This window comes from Rhinolophus ferrumequinum, chromosome 18 (genome assembly GCF_004115265.2).
Source record: "Rhinolophus ferrumequinum isolate MPI-CBG mRhiFer1 chromosome 18, mRhiFer1_v1.p, whole genome shotgun sequence".
NCBI lineage: Eukaryota > Metazoa > Chordata > Mammalia > Chiroptera > Rhinolophidae > Rhinolophus > Rhinolophus ferrumequinum.
In genome coordinates this window covers 46,649,969-46,672,060 of record NC_046301.1, presented here as the reverse complement: position 1 = coordinate 46,672,060, position 22,092 = coordinate 46,649,969, and the positions used below count along the sequence as shown (strand labels likewise).

Here is a 22,092-nt window from a genome sequence, read left to right as displayed (position 1 = left end):
TTCAATATATTTAAAATTAACTTGAATTAATGGAACATGTTTCATAATGAATTAACGTATACATAATTAGACTTCCAACGGGAGGGAATCTACCCTTTGCAAAGACAAATGTGTTTTTTTCTTTCACTCTGCGAAGTCTTAAGAGTTCAACAGTCAGGATATATAGGGCATTACCAACACACCAAAAAGTTTCTTCAAGCACTTTTGCAGTCAATTCCTTTTTCACTGTCATTATGGCAACCACTTCTGCCCATGTTGTATGGAGTCACACAATATGTATGTAGTCTCTTCTGTCTGGCTTCTTTCACTCAGGTTGATGATTTGGAGATTCATCCATCTTCTCTTTTGTATCAGTAGTTTGTTTCTTTTTTATTGTTGAGTAATATTTCATTGTATGAATATTTCATGATTTGTTCATCTCTTCCCCTGTTTTGGGGCATTTGGGCTATTTTTATATTGGGGCTATTATGAGTAAATTTGTACAAGTCTTTTCGTGGGCATATATTTTCATTTTTTTCTTGAGTAAATTTCTTGAGGATTGAAATAAATGAGTCCATACAAAAAGTGTATGTTTAACTATAAGAAATTGCCAAAGTGTTTCCCAAAACAATTTACCATTTTACACCCCCACTAACAGTATATGAGAACTTCAATTGCTGTGCATACTCAACACAGATGGTATTGTCATGGTTTTGTTTTATTTGTTTTTAAATAATTTTAGCTAGTCTAATGGGTATGTAGTAGTGTCTTATGGTGGTTTAAATTTGCATTTTCCTGATGACTAATGAAGTTCAACATCTGATTTTGACCTTATTGGTAATTTGTATGTCTTTTTGTGAGATGTGTATTCAAGTATCTTCCCCTCGCCTTTTCTGGGTCATATTATTGTTGAATTGTGAGAGTTCTTACTATATTCTGGATTCAAGTCTTAATCAGATATATGTGTTGCTAATTTTTTTTTCAGCCGGTGGCTTGACTTTTCACTTTCTTAGTAGTGTCTTTTGCAGAGCAGATGTTTTTACTTTTAATTAAGTTTATTTTTTAAAAAATTATATGGTTCATGCTTTTGTCCTAAGAAATCTTTGCTTGGCCAAATTCTGCAAAGATTTTTTTGACTACAACTGTTCAAAAACCAAATCAACTCTCCATTTGCTTCTTTACTGAGTGAGAAGCTGGGCCAGATAAACATTAAATTCCTACTTAACTAGTGTTTTTAGAATTACTTCCCGATGCAGGTGCCTGGTCACTGCGGTGTACACCTGAAGCTGAAGCTGAATAATAATGAATGTCAACTATAATTTAATGTACATATCTGTAGTCTCAGGAAGAGGAGCACAGCATAAGGAATAGAGAGAGTGGAAATGTAACGACTGTGTGTGATGTCAAAGGGGTAGTAGATTGGGTGAGAGGGGTTATCACTTTGTGAGGAGTATGAATGTCTAAGTATTACCATGTTTCCCCAAAAATAAGACCTAGCTGGACCATCAGCTCTAATGCATCTTTTGGAGCAAAAAGTAATATAAGACCCGATATTATATTATATTATATTATGTTATATTATATTATAGACCAGGTCTTATATTATTGTAAAATAAGACCGGGTCTTATATTAATTTTTGCTTCAAAAGATTCATTAGAGCTGATGGTCTGGCTAGGTCTTATTTTCAGGGAAACATGGTACACTGTTTTGTGCACCTGAAACTAATAATAATAATAATAATAATCATAATAATAATAATAATAAAAGAATTAGTTCCTGAGATTTTTTTTATAAGAAACCTGGACTGGGTGTGTTTCTAAATAAAATGGATGAACCAGAGGTTTATATTTCCAGTTCTCAGTTTACATATACTATAATAAGAGAAATAAAAGTACAGTTCAAAGGCAACGTGTTAAGTGCCTCAAGAAAAATATAACTATGTTTTCAGAGATGTTCTAGGCACTGGAAAATCACTCCTGACTGAGCAAGAAATGCTTTACAAAAAACGCAGCATTCAACCTGGGCTGTAGATAATGGCAGCATTTTGATAGATACGATGAAGAGAGGGCATACAACAGAACATGGCATAATCAGTAGCACAGAGACAAATTTTTTAAAAATAAACATGTTTCAAATTTCCATGTATAAAACAAATAAGTCATGAGAATGGGGAATATAGTCAATAATATTGTGATAGCATGGTATTGTGTCAGACGGTTGCTGGATTTATCATGGTGATCACTTCTTTAGCTATACAAATGTTGAATAACTATTGTGTTCACCTGAAACTAATATAATATGGTACGTTAACTATATTTTAACAAAAAATCTTTTTAAAAATACAGGAAAATACAGTTAAAAAATAGGTGTGTTCAGGCAATAGTGGATCATTCAGTTTAGCTGGGGATTAGTTCCATTTCAGGGGAACAATGACACCTAAAGTTGGCAAATTAATTTGGAGAGTAGGTGGAGGGAGGGTTCATACAGTGTTTAGTGCTGCTTACCTAAGTAGTTCTAGATTCTTTATGAAGGGACATCTGCTTGATGATTTCAAGTGGAGAAAGAGTATACTTCAAAGAGGTACTCTAGAAAGGTTTTCATGCAGCCTTGATGAGAATGCTTCAAGGGGTAAAGATATTACAGAGAGAGAGAGACACCAATTAGGACTCAGATGGAAGGGACTGGACTCACTTTCTCCTTTACTTTTTTTCAAGCATTCATGTCCCGTCTCTCCACCATGGTTGTGAGGGGTTTTTTTTAAGGGTGGGGTTGTGCCTTATTCCTCTTTTCATATCTCCAGCCCCTAGAGTAAACCAGACAGCAATGTTGATTCATACACATGCTGTCCAAAGAGAATGTAGGAGGATGACAGAGAAAGTGCAGAAATAACCAATTTCAGGAAAGTATTCATCCTAGTCTCATAATTAGAATTGCTTTACAGGACATACATCATGTTGTATCAGAATCGCAGCCATTTAGAGACCAGTTTTGTTTTTGGCCATGTGAACACAGGGAAATCACATTTTCCATAAATGCTCTCAAATTCACTATGACTATCTTTAAAATGAGAGGTTTAAATGAAATGATCCTAATGTGCCTTTTATCTCTGAACCTCTAAACATTGGTACAAAACCAACATGTTAATTTCTTTCTTAGATGTTATTTAATGTGAGATGATTTACATAGGGGTCTTTCAAGTGGTCATTGTGTATACTAAAACATAAGTTCTCCCAACATTATCATTTAGAATGAGCAACATAGTGAATCACTGAGTATAGAATTTACAGGGTATTGAATCTCTCTGTTCACTGATGGAGCTCTCACCTCTGTTTGGTGATGGAGTGATTTCTGTAAGCATTTCTCAGCATTCATTACACATTAGCTTTACCACACATCCATTGATATAATATACTATGGTCATTGTGACATGGTTTTCAAATTCTCCATTTTTCTTTTCCTATAAGTGCCTAAATATGGTACATGTCTTTGCTTGTGGGTTTAGAAGATAGTGCTTATCACATGTTACTTTGCCACTATCAGCCCCCTACCACAGACACCAAGGAAAGGAAGGACAAAGAAAAGGAAAGGAGGAACACAAAAATAGAGACCACAGAGTTCTTTTCAGGTTGAGAAGGAAACATGACAAAGGAGCAAAGAGACCTGCTGGAGTCCATAACAACTGAAAAAAAAACCCTGCAATTTAATTCACTGTCCCTACTTTTACTTTTCTGCAAACCTTGAGAGTTAAATTCCTCAGTTGGAGAAAATTTGAACTACTGTTCAGTTAATAAAATAATTTATCCAGAAATTAACATTTTTCTCTGTAGAGATGGTAAAATAATGGAATTTTAATATAGAAATCACTTGCATGTTTCTGAATACCGTTTCCCAAGGAGTTACATTAAACTTTATTAATTTAATAGAAAATACAGACTCTGTTATATAATTGACAAACTAGTTGCTTAATGACTTACAAAAAATAACTTTTATCTTAATAAATTCTAAACTTTCAACATTTCAAGCATTTTATATTGTTTTATGTAGAAAGAGAAATAAGCTCTCCAGAGAAAATTTCTGTGCAAGCAAAATGTGTTCCAAAAAGGCTTATGAAAGTCTATTTGATATTGTTATCTGCTAAGAGAGAGAATGAAATTATCATTTGATAAAGCCCAAAGAAAACTTGATGGTCTCAGATAAAATGAGTGATCTTTGCAAAGGAAAACTACTTCACAGAAGACGGAAACAAGGATACCAAAGGGAGGAAACTGGTACTAGAATATTTCACTTAATGACTGTATGACAAGTCCATCACAGGTCATTATTTATAGGTCATTTTCCTGTCAATTGTAGGAATCCTGGCCTTAATCATTTGTGTCAACACACACTTCCGTATAAAAACTTCCAACACGATACAGATAATTCTGAGAAACACGATATGTGTTCTGACAATTCTGTGCTTTCCTTTTGACTCTGAATTTGCCAAGATATTTCCTGTTAACTCCTTGGCATGAGTGTTTTTAAGTGTCTGTTACTGATGCCAGCACTGGGTGTCATGCTGGGAAAATCCAGTTTTTGAAAGGAAAATTACAAAGCATTGTGGTCAGCATTAAATTTAAAGGAACATTGATTGCTACACTTTTAAATGCATTTCCACTGTTGGGTATTTCTTTATGTTAAACAGGATTTCTTTTTTACACATTTTACTGAGGTATAACTGGTATACAAAGAACTGCACACATTTACTATGTACAATAAATTTGGACAATTGCAAATAACCATGATACCATCACCACAATGAAAGGAATAGATACAAGGTGTGATCAAAAACTATGGTGAAGAGAGTAAGGGGGTTGGGGGGGGATGAGGGTGAGGGGGATCAAATGTATGGTGATGGAAGGGGAGCTGACTCTGGGTGGTGAACACACAGTGTGACTTATGGATGATGTGATACAGAATTGCACACCTGAAATCTATGTAATTATACTAACAATTGTCACCCCAATAAATTAAAAATAAATTTAAAAAAAATGATAAGTATGAAAAAAAAAAACTATGGTGAATGTTTAAATTAAAAAAAAAATTATTACAGTAAAAGACACATTGCCATTAATCCCCCATTAATCCCCCCAAAATACTCCCCCTCGCTTTGAACACACTTATCCCATTGTTCTTGCTACTTTCTGAAGCAGTTCTGGAAGTCCCCTTTCGTGAGTGTCGTGGCTGCCTCGATGTCTTAAATCATTTTGACTTTGGGGAAGAGCCAGAAGTTGCACGGTGCCAGATCCAGTGAAGGTAGATGAAGACACACCATAGTGTTTTTATTTGACAGAAATTGCCATATACCAGAAGCCATGTGTGACACGGAGCATTGTCATGATGGAGGATAAAACTGTTTGCCCATTTCATGTTAATGCATTGTTCATGATCCATGGTTTACAGAACACTTTAAAACACACCTTCCCTCAACCAAAGCTCATACCCAACTGACTGCATGGATCAAGTTGAAATTGGTCTACACATTGTTACTAAGGTTTAATGAGCCGCTACCTATATTGAAAATCCCTGCCTTTCTGTTGGATGGCACTCGGCAGCAGCATTCACCATATGTTTTGATCACAACGGAAAGGCTTCACGTCATACATTGCTTCTGGTACGGCAATTTCTGTCAAACAAAAAACATTACGGTGTGTCCTCATCCACCTTATTCTCCAAGTGACTAACACCAAGTGATCTGACACAAAGTGACTTCTGGCTCTTCCACAAAATCAAAAGGACCATGAAAGGTAAATGTTTTGAATCAACTCAAGACAGCGAGGCAGCCAGGACAGAGCAACTAAAGACAGGAAAAAGACTTCCAAAACTGTGTCAGAAAGTGGTAAGAACGATGGGATAAGTGTGTTCAAAATGAGAAATATTTTGAGGGGAATTAATTTAATGTGTCTTTTACTGTAATATTTTTTAATTTAAATATCTACCATATTGTTTAATCACACCTTGTATATTTTGAAATCCATAAGTAGGCTGTCACCAGCTGTCTTTTTTCTCAAGGTTGTTTGGCTATTTCTGGGACTCCATATGAATTTTAGAATCATTTTTTCCTATTTCTATAAAAGAATGCTATTTGGAGTTTGATGGAGATAACATTGAATCTGTAGATTGCTTTGGGTAGTATGGGCATTTTAACAATATTAAGTCTTCCAATCCATGAACATGAGATGTCTTTCCATTTATTTGTGTCTCCTTTAATATCTGGCATCAATGTTTTATAGTTTCAAAAATCTTTCATTTCCTTGGTTAAGTTTATGCTTAAGTATTTTATTCTTTTTGATGCCATTGTAAATAGGATTTTCTTATCTTTTTTTTTTGTATAGTTTATGTTAGTGTATGAAAGTGTAACTTATTTTTATATGTTGATTATTTGTATGCTGCAACTTTACTGAATTTTCTTATTAATTTTAACGTGTGTGTGTGTGTGTGTGTGTGTGTGTGTGTGTAATCTTAACAGTTTTCTATATATAGGATCATGTCATCTGCCAACAGACCATTTTACTTCTTCTTTTCTGATTTAGATGTTCTTCCTTTTCCCTTTCTTTTCTTTCATTTTCTTTTCTTTAATTCTGTTTCTTTTATTTTCTTTTCCTCCTAATTTTTCTGGCTACAACTTCTAGTACTATATTGAATAAAAGTGGCAAGGATGGGCCTCCTTATCTTGTTCTACATCTTGAAGAAAAAGCTTTCAGCATTTCATTGTTGATTATGATGTCAGCTTGTTCTTGTAATATATGGCCTTTTACGCTGAGGTATATTTCTTCTATACCTAATTTGTTGAGAGGTTTTATCATGAAAGGATATTAAATTTTGTCAAACGATTTTTCTACATCTATTGAAATACTCATATGATTTTTTCCTATCATTCTCTTTTCTGTCATATCACATATATTGATTTGTATATGTTGAACCATTCTTGTATCCAAGGAAATCCTATTGATCATGGTGCACCTACTGTTAAATTTGGTTTGCTAGTGTTTAGTTGAAAACTTTTACATCTATATTTATAGGGATACAGACCTGCAATTCTTCTTTACTTGAGTCTCAGTCTGGATTGGTAATACTGGATTTAAAAAATTCAAAATGTTCCCTTCTCTTCAATATTTTGGAAGAGTTTGAAAAGAATTGGCATTAATTCTCCCTTAAATTGTTGGTAGAATTCACTTGGCAAGCCATTTGGTCCAGGGCTTTCATGTCCATTTAATGATTTATAAAGCACAAAAGCAAAAACCTTAACTAGTCTGCCAATAATATGATATTAATAAATTTTATAAACATGTAATTTAACTATTTCTAAAGACCCTTCAGCATTGCAGAAAAATTATTTAATAAAAATAATCAATGAGGATTAATCAAATAAAGAAAAATTGACACAGGAGACCAGGGTGTAACTATAATTTCGCCTAATAATTACATTACATGGTTGTTTCAGAAATATTAATGTCTTTACTAGTATCAGCATTGTGAACTTTAAAAATCTCGAGAGAAGATGATCAAACGTCTCACTTATTATAAAATATTAGGCAAAAGATCTTTAAAATCTCAGAATAAGAATTCAAATTCATTAAGCGTATTGAACATACATTACGTAGTAAGCACTGTACTAGTTGTGAATGGATGACTATGGCATGGTCCTTATCATGGAGGAATAAATGGTGCAGTTAAAGACTAAATATAATGCAACAGGAAGCTGTCACAGTAAAAGTGAAGAGGAAGAATGAGATATGAAAGGAATTTCCCAGGAAAAATTGACAGGTCTCTTTGACTCTAAATCAGTGTTTCTCAACCTTAAATCTTATGTTCGCATTTAATTTCATTTGAAAATTCCAATAGCATGAAATAACAAAAATTAAAACCATGGCAATTTTAAAATGGCCTTACTCAAGGTATACATATTTTTCTTGAAACTTCGGTATGCCTTTCTTAAGATTATACCTTTTGTTCAGGAATCATTGCGATAGATCCAGAGTAGATTTGAATAGATAAAGAATTATGATATAGCGTGTGCTTAGGCTTAAACTAAACTTACATCCTGAAATGGATCTCTATTTACTTGTATTGCTTTGCCTCAAAACCACAGTCGGGAGAGGATGTGCTACAGGCGAATATTTCATAAGTAGGTCTCCCTGACATTACAATGTATTTTTACCACAGGAACCCCATACCTATCATGGCTCCTGACGCAAGCTAGGTACTCAATAACTATCTGTTATTGAACAGGTAAATTAATATCATCCCTATTGGAAAACCCAAGACTTTAACCACAACAGGGAGGTTTTTCCTGGGAACTCACACAAGTAGAGCAGTTTTTAGGCAACTACTAAACACATGTTCCACCCTAGGTTTGGTCAAGATAATCTAGGTATATTAGTTTCCTATTGCTGCTGTTACAAATTGCCATGCACTTAGTGACTTTAGAACAACACAGATTTATTCTCTTAAAGCTATGGAGATACAACGTCCAAAATAGTCCTAGGGGGCTGAAATCAAGGTATCTACATCTGGTTACTTCAGGGGCTTCAGAGGAGAATCTGTTTTTTGCCTTTTCCAGTTTCTAGAAGCTGCCAGCATTTCTTATCGCATGGCCACTTCACTTCAGTCTCTGCTTGTATTGTCACATGGCCTTCCCTTCTGACTCTAGCTCCTGCATCCTTCCTGTCAGGACCCTTATGATTTCATTGGTCCTACTTGGATAATCAAGGATAACCTCCCATCTCAAGGTTCTTACCAGAATCACATCTGCAAGGTACTCTTTGTCATGTAAGTTAACGTAGTCACATGTCTAAGGTATTACTGTGTTTCTCTGAAAATAAGACCTAGCTGGACAATCAGCTCTAATGCGCCCTTTAGAGCAAAAATTAATATAAGACCTGGTCTTATATTGTATTATATCATATAAGACCCGGTCTTATGTTATAGTAAAATAAGACCGGGTCTTATATCAATTTTTGCTCCAAAAGACGTATTCGAGCTGATGGTCCGGCGAGGTCTTGTTTTAGGTAAACATGGTAGGACATGGACATCTTTGTGGGCCATTATTCTGCCTATCACAGTAGATGAATGCATGTCTCAGAGAGGATCTTGCTTTGGAGGGTGGAAGGAAGCAGGAAAGATACGCTTACATCTGGCCTACGTCACTTTAGTCCCGTAAAGATAGTACTTCATCTCAACCATCATGCCCCCAAAAATCTCTGACCAAGATAACTGCAGCCTAGTTTCCAATTTTATTTTTGCAATTTTCTCTAATTCTGAATGTTCCTAAGAAGTTTCATTTAATATCTACATTGATTATAAAGTAATCCTGACTTTTTACAAAACAAAAGTAAAAGAACTCTCAGGTTTATTAGCTGGACATTTCATCAAATCCTTTGGATTAAATAAAATGTAAATCAGTAAGTTCTCTAGATTCCACATATAAGTGAGATCATATGGTATTTGTCTTTCTTAGTCTGACTTATTTCACTTATTTCAATGTTCTCTAGGTCTATCCATGTTGTTGCAAATGGTAAAATTTCATTCTTTGTTATGGCAGAGTAATACTCCATTGCATAAATGTACCACAATTTCTTTATCCAATCATCTATTGATGAGCATTTAAGTTGTTTCCATATCTTTGCAATAAACATAGGGGTGCATATTTTTTTCAAATTAGTATTTTGGATTTCTTTGGATAAATACCTAGGAGTGGAACTGCTGGGTCATAAGGTAGTTCTATAAATGAGCAAACAAAACAGAAATAGACTCAGAGATACAAAAAAAACCCCACAAAACTGATGGTTGCTAGATGGGAGAGGTAGTTGGGGGATGGGGAAGAAGGTGAAGGGATTAGAAAGTACAAATTGGTAGTCACAAAATAGTCATGGGGATGTGAAATACAGTATGGAAAATATAATCCATAAAGTTGTAAACATTATATAGGGTGTCAGATGGGTACTGGACTTATCAGGGGTATCACTTCATAGACTGTGTAGATGTCTGCCCACCGCAATGTACACCTGAAACTGAAAACTGAAGTAGAATAATACTGAATGTCAACTATAATTAAATATATATATATATATATATATATATATATATATATATACACACACACACACACACACACATACATACCAGTGGTGCCAAAAAAATGTATACAAGTGGAAACTTTGGTCAACATTGCTCAAGCAGTAATTCACCATAATCAGAAGTGTCTGGATGCTGATGGTAACCACTTTGAGCACCTCTTGTAATTGCAGAAGTCAAATGAGACTTGTATTCATCTTTTGTTATCAGTATATATTATTACAATTTTAATAGTTTTCCTTTCTTAACATGTGTATACACCTTTTTAGCACCCTTTGTGTAATATATATTATATCATATTATAATATCATATATTACATTAAATTAAATTAAATTATATATATAAATTAAATTAAATATATATGTATTAAATATTAAATTAAATATATATGTATATATATTTTCCTCCCACAGGATGTAAAGTACAGCATAGGGAATATAGTTAATGGTATTGCAATGGCTCATATATACGATGTCAGAGGGGTAGTAGACTTGGGGGGGGGGTTATCACTTTGTGAGGGATGTCAATGTCTAATCAGAGTCCAGAATGCTACCCATTACACAATGGAACCTGTAAATGTCTAATTATGTTGTTTTGTACACCTGCAACTAACACCATGTTTCCTGGAAAATAAGACCTAACCGGAAAATAAGCCCTAGCATGATTTTTCAGGATGCTCGTAATATAAAATAAGCCCTACCATATTACCCCCAAAATAAGACTGAGTCTTATACTAATTTTTGCTCCAAAAGACGCATTAGGGCTTATTTTATATTATGAGCATCCTGAAAAATCATGGCTTATTTTCCAGTTAGGTCTTATTTTCAGGGAAACACAGGATAAAAAAAAAAATAAAATAAATCAGTAAGGTCTCTTCATACAAAAGGCAGGACAGTGTATATAGTTACTTAGAAATTATCTTGAAAAAATTAAGCTTGAATGCTCATGAACTTTGTTGCAACAATAGACAAGGGTTTACTTTACAAAATGCTTTGACTATCCCATTGAGAAAGAGAACACTGATGTCAGTACTCTGAATTATGTATTAAGGGCTGACTTCAATTTAAAAAGTCACAATTAATGTATTTCAAATGAAAGGAAATCTTCCAAAGAACTCATTTAAACTTGTTAATAAGAAGAACAAAACTCAAGTTCTGCCCTTCTCGGTATTATCAGAATTTAGATTAGCCTCCCCTGAGGAAGTGGTGGAAACAGGTAGAATAAATGTTCCCAAAGAAACAATGACTCATCTGGAAGTTTATAATTAAAATCTGGGCCAGGCACATCAAACACTCTTACCAAAGTGAGCTCGACAGCAGCCGTTTTCTTCAGAGCAATAGACTGTATAACCTAACCATGTAAAAAGCACCTTTTCTTTAAAATATGATGAATATAATGGTCTTTCATTCACAATGTTTTTAAAAATGGTCCCTATTTTTTATTTATTCTTAGATAGAAAATGAAACTAAATCCATTGCAAAAGAAAGCAATAGATTCACTGAAGCCATCAGTTGTTCAACATATAATAAATATCTACATCATTCATTAATTCAACAAATAATTACTGAGCACTTAACACAAGCCAAGCCGTATTCTAGGTGCTAGAGTTGTAAAAATAAATGAGAGAAGAAAAGGACTCACCCTCATGGAACTTACAGAGTGGGGATTCTGACAATAATACCTAAATAGCAATTGATACCTAAATAACAAGTTAACATGTAAATAACTATCTCATGAGATATTGTTACATGTACAATGTTTCATGGACATTGGAAAAAAAATTAAAGCAAATTAAGCAATTAGTTTTTGATGGGTGAGGTGGGGGTTGTTTAGAGAGGTTGGAAAGACCTCTCTGAGGAAGTGAGATCTGCACAGGGACCTGAAGGAAGTAAAGCTATCAGCCATGTGAAGATCAGGAGAAAGTATGTTCCAAGCAAAGGGGACAACAGGCTAAAGCAAGCTCCTGATGTGGGAAGGAGTTTGACACACTCAAGAGTGAAGCTAATGTGTCCAACCAGAGAGAGCAAGAGCGAGAGTGGTAGAAGATAAGGTCTGTGTAGCCTGGGGCCATGAACTTGAAGTGTATTAAGACAATGGGAAACATTCGGAGTCTTTTCGGCAGAGAAGTAACACGCTTGACTTCTGTTGTCAAAAATTCACGCTAGCTGCTCTGCAGTAGATTACGCAGGACCCAAGAGTAGAAGCAAAGGGACAAGGGGGAGACTGTTTCAGATGAAACATGTCAGTTACTTGGACTAAAAGGTGGCGTTGGAGTGTGAGGAGGGATTGAAGTTCTGAGAGCAGGATTCTAATGGAACTCTTTCCCCAGGAAAACCTTTAAAAAGGAAAGTTAATGAGACCAACTATATTCCCTTTGCTGGTCTCAAGGCCACAAGTGATAATTCATTTTCCCTTTCTTCTTCTGTCGTTCCAGATAGGCTCACCCTCAGCTATCATTTTTTTGGGTCTGGGTGGCTGACGCGTTGGCATGGTGTCAACCCTCATCCCTGAGTTATCTGAGTCCCAAGTTGTCAGGATCTTCTCAGGCCAGATTGAAACACACATCCATTACCATCAAAACTGGTAAGGCAGGCCCAAATGAATCACCCACGAGCCACAGTTCGTTCTGCTGCTCTCGGTACCAACGGCGGTCCCTCTCCCTGATGCTTCCCATCACTTATCTCTACCACGATGGGAACTCTTCTTCTCGCCTGCTGGTCTCTTGGCCTGAGGATTCTGAAGTGCCTGGGTAGCAGCATAGCTGTAAGTTTAGTGGGATGCACGCTGGAAATATTCTCCGGTGGGGAACAAAGACCTCCAAATCCACAGAGCCCAAGAGAGTCAGCGAAAGGAAGCACAACTTCTCCAAGAGGATGACAGAAAGTGATGGTTCCCAAACTCCTGAATTCTATCCACTGAGAACACACCACAGTATAACAATTAGAGCATGTACTGCATCCTGAATAATTAGGTTCGTGCATGGAGCACCAAGCTGGTGCCTCAGCTGTGCCTTCAACAAGTAGTCTGGTCACTCTCTCAGTGTGACAGCTTCTAGAGGGCATAATATGGAATACAATCACTAGATCTCATGGTCATGTGCTCACTGCCTCACTTCCTCTGCTGTTAAGTGGGTTTCCCCAATGTGGCTACAGGTGTGAGTGGAGGGAGAGGCACTGGACATCAGTAGATGACATGGAGCTCTCGCGAGACCTGGGCCTCTTCCCAGGCCGGAGCTCGCAAAAGAGAAAGCCATGGTCAGTTCAAGCGCAAAGATCATAACGCCTAATGGTGAGAAGTGGGACGAGTTTGAATTCAGCATCTGCAAGGCTCTCTTGGAGCTGGAGATGAACTCGGAACTAAAGGCCCAGCAAAGGGAGCTGAATATAACAGTAGCCAAAGAAACTGAAGGTGGTGGCGGTCGGAAAGCTATTATAATCTTTGTTTCTATACCTCCACTGAAATCTTTCCTGAAAATCCAAGTCCATCTAGTACGTGAATTGGAGAAAAAGTTCAGTGGGAAGCATACTGTCTTTATTGCTCAAAGAATTCTGACTATGCGAACTCAAAAAAGCCGTACAAAAAAACACAACAACAAAAAAAGCCGTACAAAAAATAAGCAAAAGAGTCCCAGGAGATGCACTCTGACAGCCGTGCACAATGCAATCCTGGAGGACTTGGTTTTCACTAGTGAAATTGTGGGCAAGAGAATTCACGTGAAACTGGATGGCAGCCAGCTTATAAAGGTTCATTTGAATAAAGCACAGCAGAACAACGTGGAACACAAAGTTGAAACTTTTTCTGGTGTCTATAAGAAGCTGTCGGGCAAGAATGTTAATTTTAAATTCCCAGAGTTTTCAGTTATACACAAAAATGACTAAATAAAATATCATTCAAAATGAAAAAAATAATAGTAGATGGCCTGGGGCTCCCAGCGTTTGGGACGATCTGCCTGGGCAGCTTCCTCGTACCCGCCCCCCTCCCCTGCAAGGGCCTGATCCCACATGTACCCCTCCCACAACATGATGATATCTAACCTGCCATCAGCAGCACTCTCAGCAGCTAGGAAAAGAAATCCTTCCTTTAGGGGGATCTGGGAAAGACATCACGTTATGCACTGCATACTCCAAGGATTTTAGATGCGAATTAAATGTTTCCTCATTGTTTCTGGCACAAGGATCAATATTATTATCCTCTTCAAGAGCAGGAAACTGAGATGTATGAGAAAGTGTCCTCTTTTAGGTGACTGCCTAATATATCTCTTCTCTCTGTTTCCACAATTGGAACCACAGGACTCTACAGAATAAAGACTCCCTCTTCCACTGGACAATTTCATTTACTCTAAATCCTGTTTGCACTAAATTGCATATTTCTGTTGATTTTTTTGTTGTTGTTTTGTTTGTTACTGTACATGTTTCCCAGACCAGTCACACTTCTCTGCGCAAACAAGTTCATCAATGTCCTTTCTAAAGCTTGGTGTTGTTTCTCACGAGTATACATAATATACTGTGTTTCCCTGAAAATAAGACCTAACCGGAAAATAAGCCCTAGCATAATTTCTCAAGATGACATCCCCTGAACATAAGCCCTAATGCATCTTTTGGAGCACAAATTAATATTAGACCTGGTCTTATGTTCGGGGAAACACAATATAAAGCAAAGACATTTAATTCTATGTTTTTAGCTGGTATTTCAAAATGACATCTAAACCTATGATATTTTTACTCTGAATTAAATTTCCTCTTCTTAGATTTGATATCCTGTTCCAGGCTAGGACAGTATTTGAAACCCTGGTTCTGTGATCCATTTATTACTCAGCTGAACGAACTATAAAGAAAGAGTACTCTGCTAGTATGAGAAATGTTTTCTATTGACTTTTACTGCTCATTAGCTCTACTGTACAGGAGGAGCTTTATAACTTTGACAAATCATTGGAACTAGAGCTTTCAGCAAACCTTAGTGTCATGCTAATTTTAGTTTATGCATACCAAATGTTAGCAACTACCAAAACTGCGCTTGGGTTTTAGTAAATTACCTTCCATTATACAAAAAACTAGAAGTCCAAGGACTTCTAGCACTTACCCATAAGAACAAAAGAAACAACCTGAATGTCTGGATACATCTTAACCCTTTCGGATGAGTGTCCACAGTCCACAGGTGGGCTTTGAAGTGCATGTTGAGAGATAACTCCATCTGCACATCTGATTTCAATCTATTAATGCACATGTTTTGAATGTGCTTGACTTGTCATACAGCCTATGTTTTTTTCATTTTATTCAAAATGGCATCATAAGATGTCCTCTGCATCCTTCTCTTCATCTTTGACCAGAAATGATTTTGTCCATATCTGGATCTGAGAGGCAACTGGGATAGTCAAAGAAAATGAGAAGAACTAATATGAGTACTCCTGTGATATGATATCACTATGTGCTCCTGCCTGCCTGTCCTAGTGGGTATGACAAAGCCTTCAATTCTGACAATTTACTGTCTCAAACACTTTCGCCAAAGAAATATGTTGATGAGCCACACGATAAACACTATTCCTTCAAAGTTTTAATGATGCTAAGGTAAGTATCTAAACAGATAGTATTACACCTAATTTCTTCTGTATATATTTTTTTAATATAATCTACCACTTCTCCATAAATCATAGTCTATTCCCAATCAGACTTGGCCCGACAGAAGCCTTAGTTGGAAAGCTTTTCATTCTTTGTCTTGGAGATACATAGGTGAACCACTGATCCTGAGTTTACACATATATAACAATGAAGTTCAATCATTTTGTTGATTGAAATAGGCTTGTAAATCTCAGGAAAATTGGCAGGTTCTATAATCTTTCTACAGTGGATTTTACTGTTCAGAGAATATGTCTAATTACATCTAAAATTGGAATGTACATGTGTGTGTGTATGTATCTATATGTGTGTATATATCTGTATATATGCGTGCATATACATATATATGTATACATATACCTATATATGTAATTTCAAAAGCCAGATTACTTTGTTTAGACTTCCTGTTTCAGAAGAGGAAATTGATACAAAAGAAGACAGATTTTTCTTGGCCCTTTCACTGCTGATGATAAAATTCCGTAAGGAAGGAGGGTGTCAGGGGTTCCCACTGCTGTCTTTGCCTCTTTGCCTCTTGCTCTTCTCTTGCAACAAACCCTGACAATACCACCATGAGCTTTGAAATTAAATTGCTTTACCCAAAACAGATGTTTTCTAGGAGCATTTTCCCTTTCAAGGGGTGGAGGCTCATAGTTTCTCCACTCATTTGTCTTTTAACTCGTATCTAACAGAGCACATGGAAGTGGCATGGTCAGAAAGAAACTGGATACATAGAGAAAGAGTTTAATTGTTGCTTTTAAACTAAATTATTAAACTTCAAGTCATCTGAAATAGCTAAAACACTGAAAAAGACATAAATCAGCCACCACCTACATATTTTCGTTACCATACTTTTTTTGCTGTTTTAGTATTTTGCACAGCTTGAATAATGATACAATTAATTGGTTTCACTTTTAAAGCAATGTTATTATAAACATGTACTCAAACTTAATAACCTTCTGAAATATATTTTATGTACTAAAATATGTATTTTTAAGGCAACTCTCAATTTAACCCCGTCAGTAAAATCTCCTTTTCTGTACACCTGAATGTATATTTTAGTATATTTAACTTCCACTGAAATTACTTCTCAGAAATCTTTCTATTAGGTTTTTAAAATGCTTTTCTTTTTATTTCTTCAGATGTTAAAATCGTGACCTAAAATATAAGAATACTTTTAATTTAAATATAAACAACCTTCACATGAGAGTTAAATAGAAAAGCTAAGTGCTGTACAATATTTCAAACTTGAGATATTTGCATTTACTTTGCTGTTGATATTTGGAGAGAAATGTTTTTTTCTGAATGTGTAGTTAGGTTAAAAAATATACCTCGATATTTTAGTTCTATATGGAAATTTAAGCTAAAGGCAATACGTAACAAAAATATAAAATATTTTAAGAACTTTATATAGTAAGATTATCTTACATTCCTATGTGACTTCAATTAACTAAGAGAGAGCAATCTATATTTTGATCCAAACATCACTGAAAGGTTTACGATTCACTTCGATTTACAAAGGGTGAAAAGCTTTATTTTTTCCTTTGAAATATTTCCAAGTTGCTGTTAACTAACACATATATTTTTAAAGTTATTGATTTTTATGACAAAGACTTTCTCCATCTGGAAAATAAAGTATATATTACAGTCATATTCAAGGACAAATATACAAGATTTGAGTTTTGCAAAGCAATAACATATGGGATTTTCAGAGGGGTCTGGCATGGAGGCTAGAAGAAAGGAGGGAAGAGTTCATCTGATTGTAGAAGCAATGAAGCAAGGTCACACATGATCTGCTTTAAGATGGTCTCTTACGTCCAAACCAATCTTTAACACCACTCTATTGATGTGTTGCACTAGAAGAAAACGAATCAAACTTCTAATGCCCTAGTGGGTGCAGAGGAACCGCTAAATACTGGGATGAGACTGAGAGTGGTTGGAACTGAGAAGTCTGTTCTTTTGAGAGTTTCCTACAATATTGTGGCTTCCTTATGGACAAATTTTAGTTTCCTTTTTAAATTTCTCTAATATTCTCAAGTGATTTTTCCTTAAAGTTTAAGGTTTTCATCAAAATGTTTCCCCCCTAAGACGATGGAGACTACCTAGAGAAAAAATTGAGTTTAACTGAGAGAACAAAATAAAACATTATTTAATGGCTGTGTTCTAAGATACACTCTCATTTAGTGTTTCCCGTTTGAAAAAAAGTGAATTTTTTTCACTTTCCCGTTTCCGAATCCCTAGAAAAGTTGGTCGGGAAATCGGGAAAATTGGCTCCTCGAACCCAGGCGGTTGGTAGTATCAGCTGTCACTTTGTGAAAATGATTCATCGTGGAGAACAGAAAACAGTTTATATCTCAGGATTCGGGAACTGGAAAGCAAAAAAAAAAAAAAAAAAAAAAAAAATCCTGAGAAGGGGCTGGAATTCCAGCCTGGAAACCCTACTCTCGTTTAAGGATGTATGAGCATACTGGGTAGTGGTTTTTAAAACCACATCTTGTTCCATAATGATACTTATATTTCTTCTGTTATAGAAGATGCTTGTATTTATGTTGGTATAAGGTGCACAGGGCTGGAATGGGGAACAGGAATCCTCGGTAGCCATTTCAGTTTTGCCATTAACTAGCAGCAATATCTTGTAAAAGTCATTGATCCTCTCTGCGCCTCAGTTTCCTCATTTACAAAATGAAAAGCACAGACTAGATGATTTCTAAAATAATTTCTAATTCCAATTAAATAAGATTCCTTATTGCACTATGATACTTAAAAGCAAATTTTAAATTTTTTATAGTTCATTACACAGTGATTTTGAAATAGAGAGAATGGATTGACTAGCATATATCCTCATGTTTCACACCGAAGTTTGTTCTGTCATTACTTCCAAACTTCTTTCTCAGATGATGCTCTCTTCATTTGGTGAAAAACGAAGTAAAAAAAAACAAAATATGATTACACTACCCTAATACTGGAATTTATTTAGCACACCCAACAACTTTTATGTTATGTTGTTAAGAATCTGTGGCTTCATTAATACTGATTATTAATAGAAAGAAATTTAGAGGAGAATCTAAGAAAGATTTGGAAGAGAAAGTGAAAGAACAAGATTTTGAAAAAGTGAAGCTATCAGAGAAAACACCTAATAAAGCACAGTTTGAATCTTAGTAAAGCAGGACCACAAAAAAAAAGAAAGAAAAAAGTCTGATTTTCCTAACACTTGTTTCTTGAAAGTAAAGGACCTCAAAGTTCCCATATTACCAGAAGCCCTATTCCTTTATTTATTTTTTTTGTCTTCTTATAAACCTATTTTGAAGGATTGAAATTCTGAGACTGGTATTACTAAAATTGGACTATCCTCAGGCAAAGCAGTTTCATATATATATATATATATATATATTATATATATATATATCCTAATATAATACTTTTATTGAAAATATTCCTCCCGTGCTTAACCAAAATTATTTGTCTAGTCCAGCTGATAGTTGCTAATAAAACCTTCACAAGCCCCCCATTGCCCAATTTTCTAAAAATAACCTCATATTATTTTTTTTTTTCAGTTGTCTTATAAAATACGATGCTCTGTCATGTATTGAAGTTTCATTCTACAAAAGGAATACTTGTTAATAAAATATGCTCTCACCAATAGTACAAAATAGGATTTTAAAACAATTATTCATTTAGTTATATCAAAACTTCAAAGACAGCTCAAGAGCACATAATCAGGTTACAAGAATTCTTTGAATATCTTTCTTTTGTTGGCTTATTAATCTTGTTCATGATTAGTCTGTTTTTCCCCTTCCCAAATACAAAAGGGAAGGTAAGATTTGAATTGCAAGGTAAATAATAACACAATGCAGTATAGAAAGTTACCTGTACCAAATGCATCTGAAGTGTCCATGACTAACAGCTTGAATTTTTCTCTCTCATGTCTCAGATATTTCCTCAGGTATTCTTTCATGTTTTTGTCTCCATGTGACCAAGCACTGCAAATTAATTGAGGATTTGTAAATATTCTCCACCCCGATAAACTCTGATAATTTGTTTTTCCCATACTATTTAAAACATACTATTACTGCAATGCCAGATTCATGCAGAAAATCTTTTAACAACACAGTGAAACAAATTGTAAGAGAGATAAATGAGGTTTTAAAGAACACATACTAAGTCAGAATGGAATTTATTTTCACAAAAGGGTCCCTATTTTCAGTTAGTTTCTTTCAGAGTGTACTCTTGAGACTCTTATGAAAAACAACAAAAAAACCTTAAAAGTCCTTTCAGGGATGTTTTTCACTGAGAATAAATATCTTAAGACACTTAACGTCATATGCTTTTCCAAAGGGTTTTGTTCCATACACACTTGAGGATTATATTCAAAATATTTTGGTCTGGGCACTGCTGGCCAGAACCTGCCCAATTAGAAGTGATGGCCAGTGGAGACCCTAGCTGCACTCGGCCTTCATTCTTTAATGAATAGATCTGAGAGGTTGAGTGATGGAAGAGGGACTAGAGTCAACAGGGAAATTGTTTCCCAACTTCTTTGAAAATATTACAATAATTTAACAATTATTCTGCTACTAACAATCTAGCTAAACCACTGCATTCTCTGCCCTGTATTAGCTGAATGTGTATCTTTCAACATTATTCTCGTAGTGCACATAATGGAAATTTAAAATTTGGGGTATTTTATTTATCAATTCAACAAAATTTATTGAGATCAAAGTAGGTGCCAGGCACTGGGTTAGATCCAAAAGAAAAGAAGATTAATGAAACAATCCTCTATGGAGGGAGTTGCACTAATGGGGGAATTCTTACGTAAAGTCTAACAGTGAAATTTCTTACTGACTTCTTCTGCCATACTGTGTGTTTCCATTACCCTACATCTTCTGGGAATAAAAAATGACTGACGAAACATTACCTATCTTCTCAATCTAAAATAAAGCTAGTTTAAATCTCCTACATAAAACTAGAAAAACTGATTTTTCAATTCTTCTGCATTTATTCCAGATGGATCTGCTGAGTTTTCGAAAGTTTGACCCATAGTCCTTCTTAGATTCCTTTTCTGTTGTCTCTGTCCCATTGGAGGGCATCCCTGAAAACATTTAACTTTGCCAGGTGCTCTGTAGGCTGCCTTCTCATGACCAAAGAAGAGAACTCACAGCCCTCCCTGCAGACTGTACAAGTCTTCCCTAATCAGTTGGTCATAAGGAGAGTGAATTTCTCTCTTTTTAAAATTTGTTATTAAAGTATAATTTGGATACAATATCATATTTGTTTCAGGTGTACAACATAGTGATTCAATATTTATATACTTTACAATGTGATCACCCTGATAAGTCTAGTAACCATCTGTCACCGTGCAAAGTTATTACCATATTATGGACTCTATTCCCTGTGCTGTACATTACGTCCCTGTGGCTTATTTTGTAACTGGAAGTTTGTACCACTTATTCCCCTTCACCTTTTTCACCCATGAAACATTTCCTATTTAAAGATAGGCATATTAGTTCAGGTGTCACTTATTCCCTTTATTTTGTTCTTATTTTATATGATGTTTGATGAAAAGTTAGGGCATTTGCACAAAAACAGCTTTCTATTAGCTCCTGTTGGGATCACTTTACTCTACAGTTATCTGAACGTCTACCAGACCACTGAGACCTGAGCGCTCAGAGCTAAGGCACCATACTCAGGTCCAGAAAAATATCTGGGGGCGGGGGGGGAGGGCGGGGGAAACATTTCTTCCAAAATGCTACAAATTAACCAATTTAAGCATCAGTAAGTACTTCAGAAATACTACATATTAATTTACATTAAAATTGTGTAGAGAATTATTGGTTTGTCCTAAAATTAAGTTCGGTGAAGAATTAAAAAAAAAAAAAAAAAACTGAAGTAAACTAACAGGTTAGTTTACATGTTAATGGAGGGGTATTAGAACACAAATAATGATACAGGTGTGAAACCAAGACAAATAATCAGTTAAACCTAAGTAGCCTTAGGATGGAGGCAGATACCTTCATGGGCAATTGGTCCATATGTTCTGTAGTTTAAGCAAATATTGTGACAATAGATATAGACTGTCCAATGACTGATTAATAGTAAAGCTGATCATCAAGCCACAAACCAGTACAGACCCACCACTGCACTAGCAAGATTCAGCAAAATCCAAAAAACACAGTTTATCTTTTCTTGCCTCTGTTTTGTAGGTTAAGTTACGGTAAACCTAAAGAGTTGTTTGGATCAAACCTTTGCACCATTGTAGAAATGTGTGGCGCTTTAAATTTATGGAAAATCCTCCTCTGTGTAGGGGTGGTAGTAGTGCGAGAGGGGGTACAATAGGGTAGAGATGCAAAGACCACTGCACACTTGGCAAAAAGGTAGAAACTAGAATCAGAATC

At 35.5% G+C, this 22,092-nt stretch overlaps 2 protein-coding genes across 2 annotated transcripts in view; both read left to right on the top strand.

The window, feature by feature from the left end:
* Nucleotides 1-22,092, top strand: part of LOC117037930 (zinc finger protein 333) — a 1,118,586-nt gene that overhangs the window by 850,132 nt on the left and 246,362 nt on the right. The window lies entirely within an intron of this gene.
* On the top strand, nucleotides 13,346-13,972 carry LOC117038467 (40S ribosomal protein S7-like). Its single transcript, XM_033135437.1, has one exon. It carries the CDS (start codon nucleotides 13,346-13,348, stop codon nucleotides 13,970-13,972), a length of 627 nt encoding a protein of 208 aa, XP_032991328.1.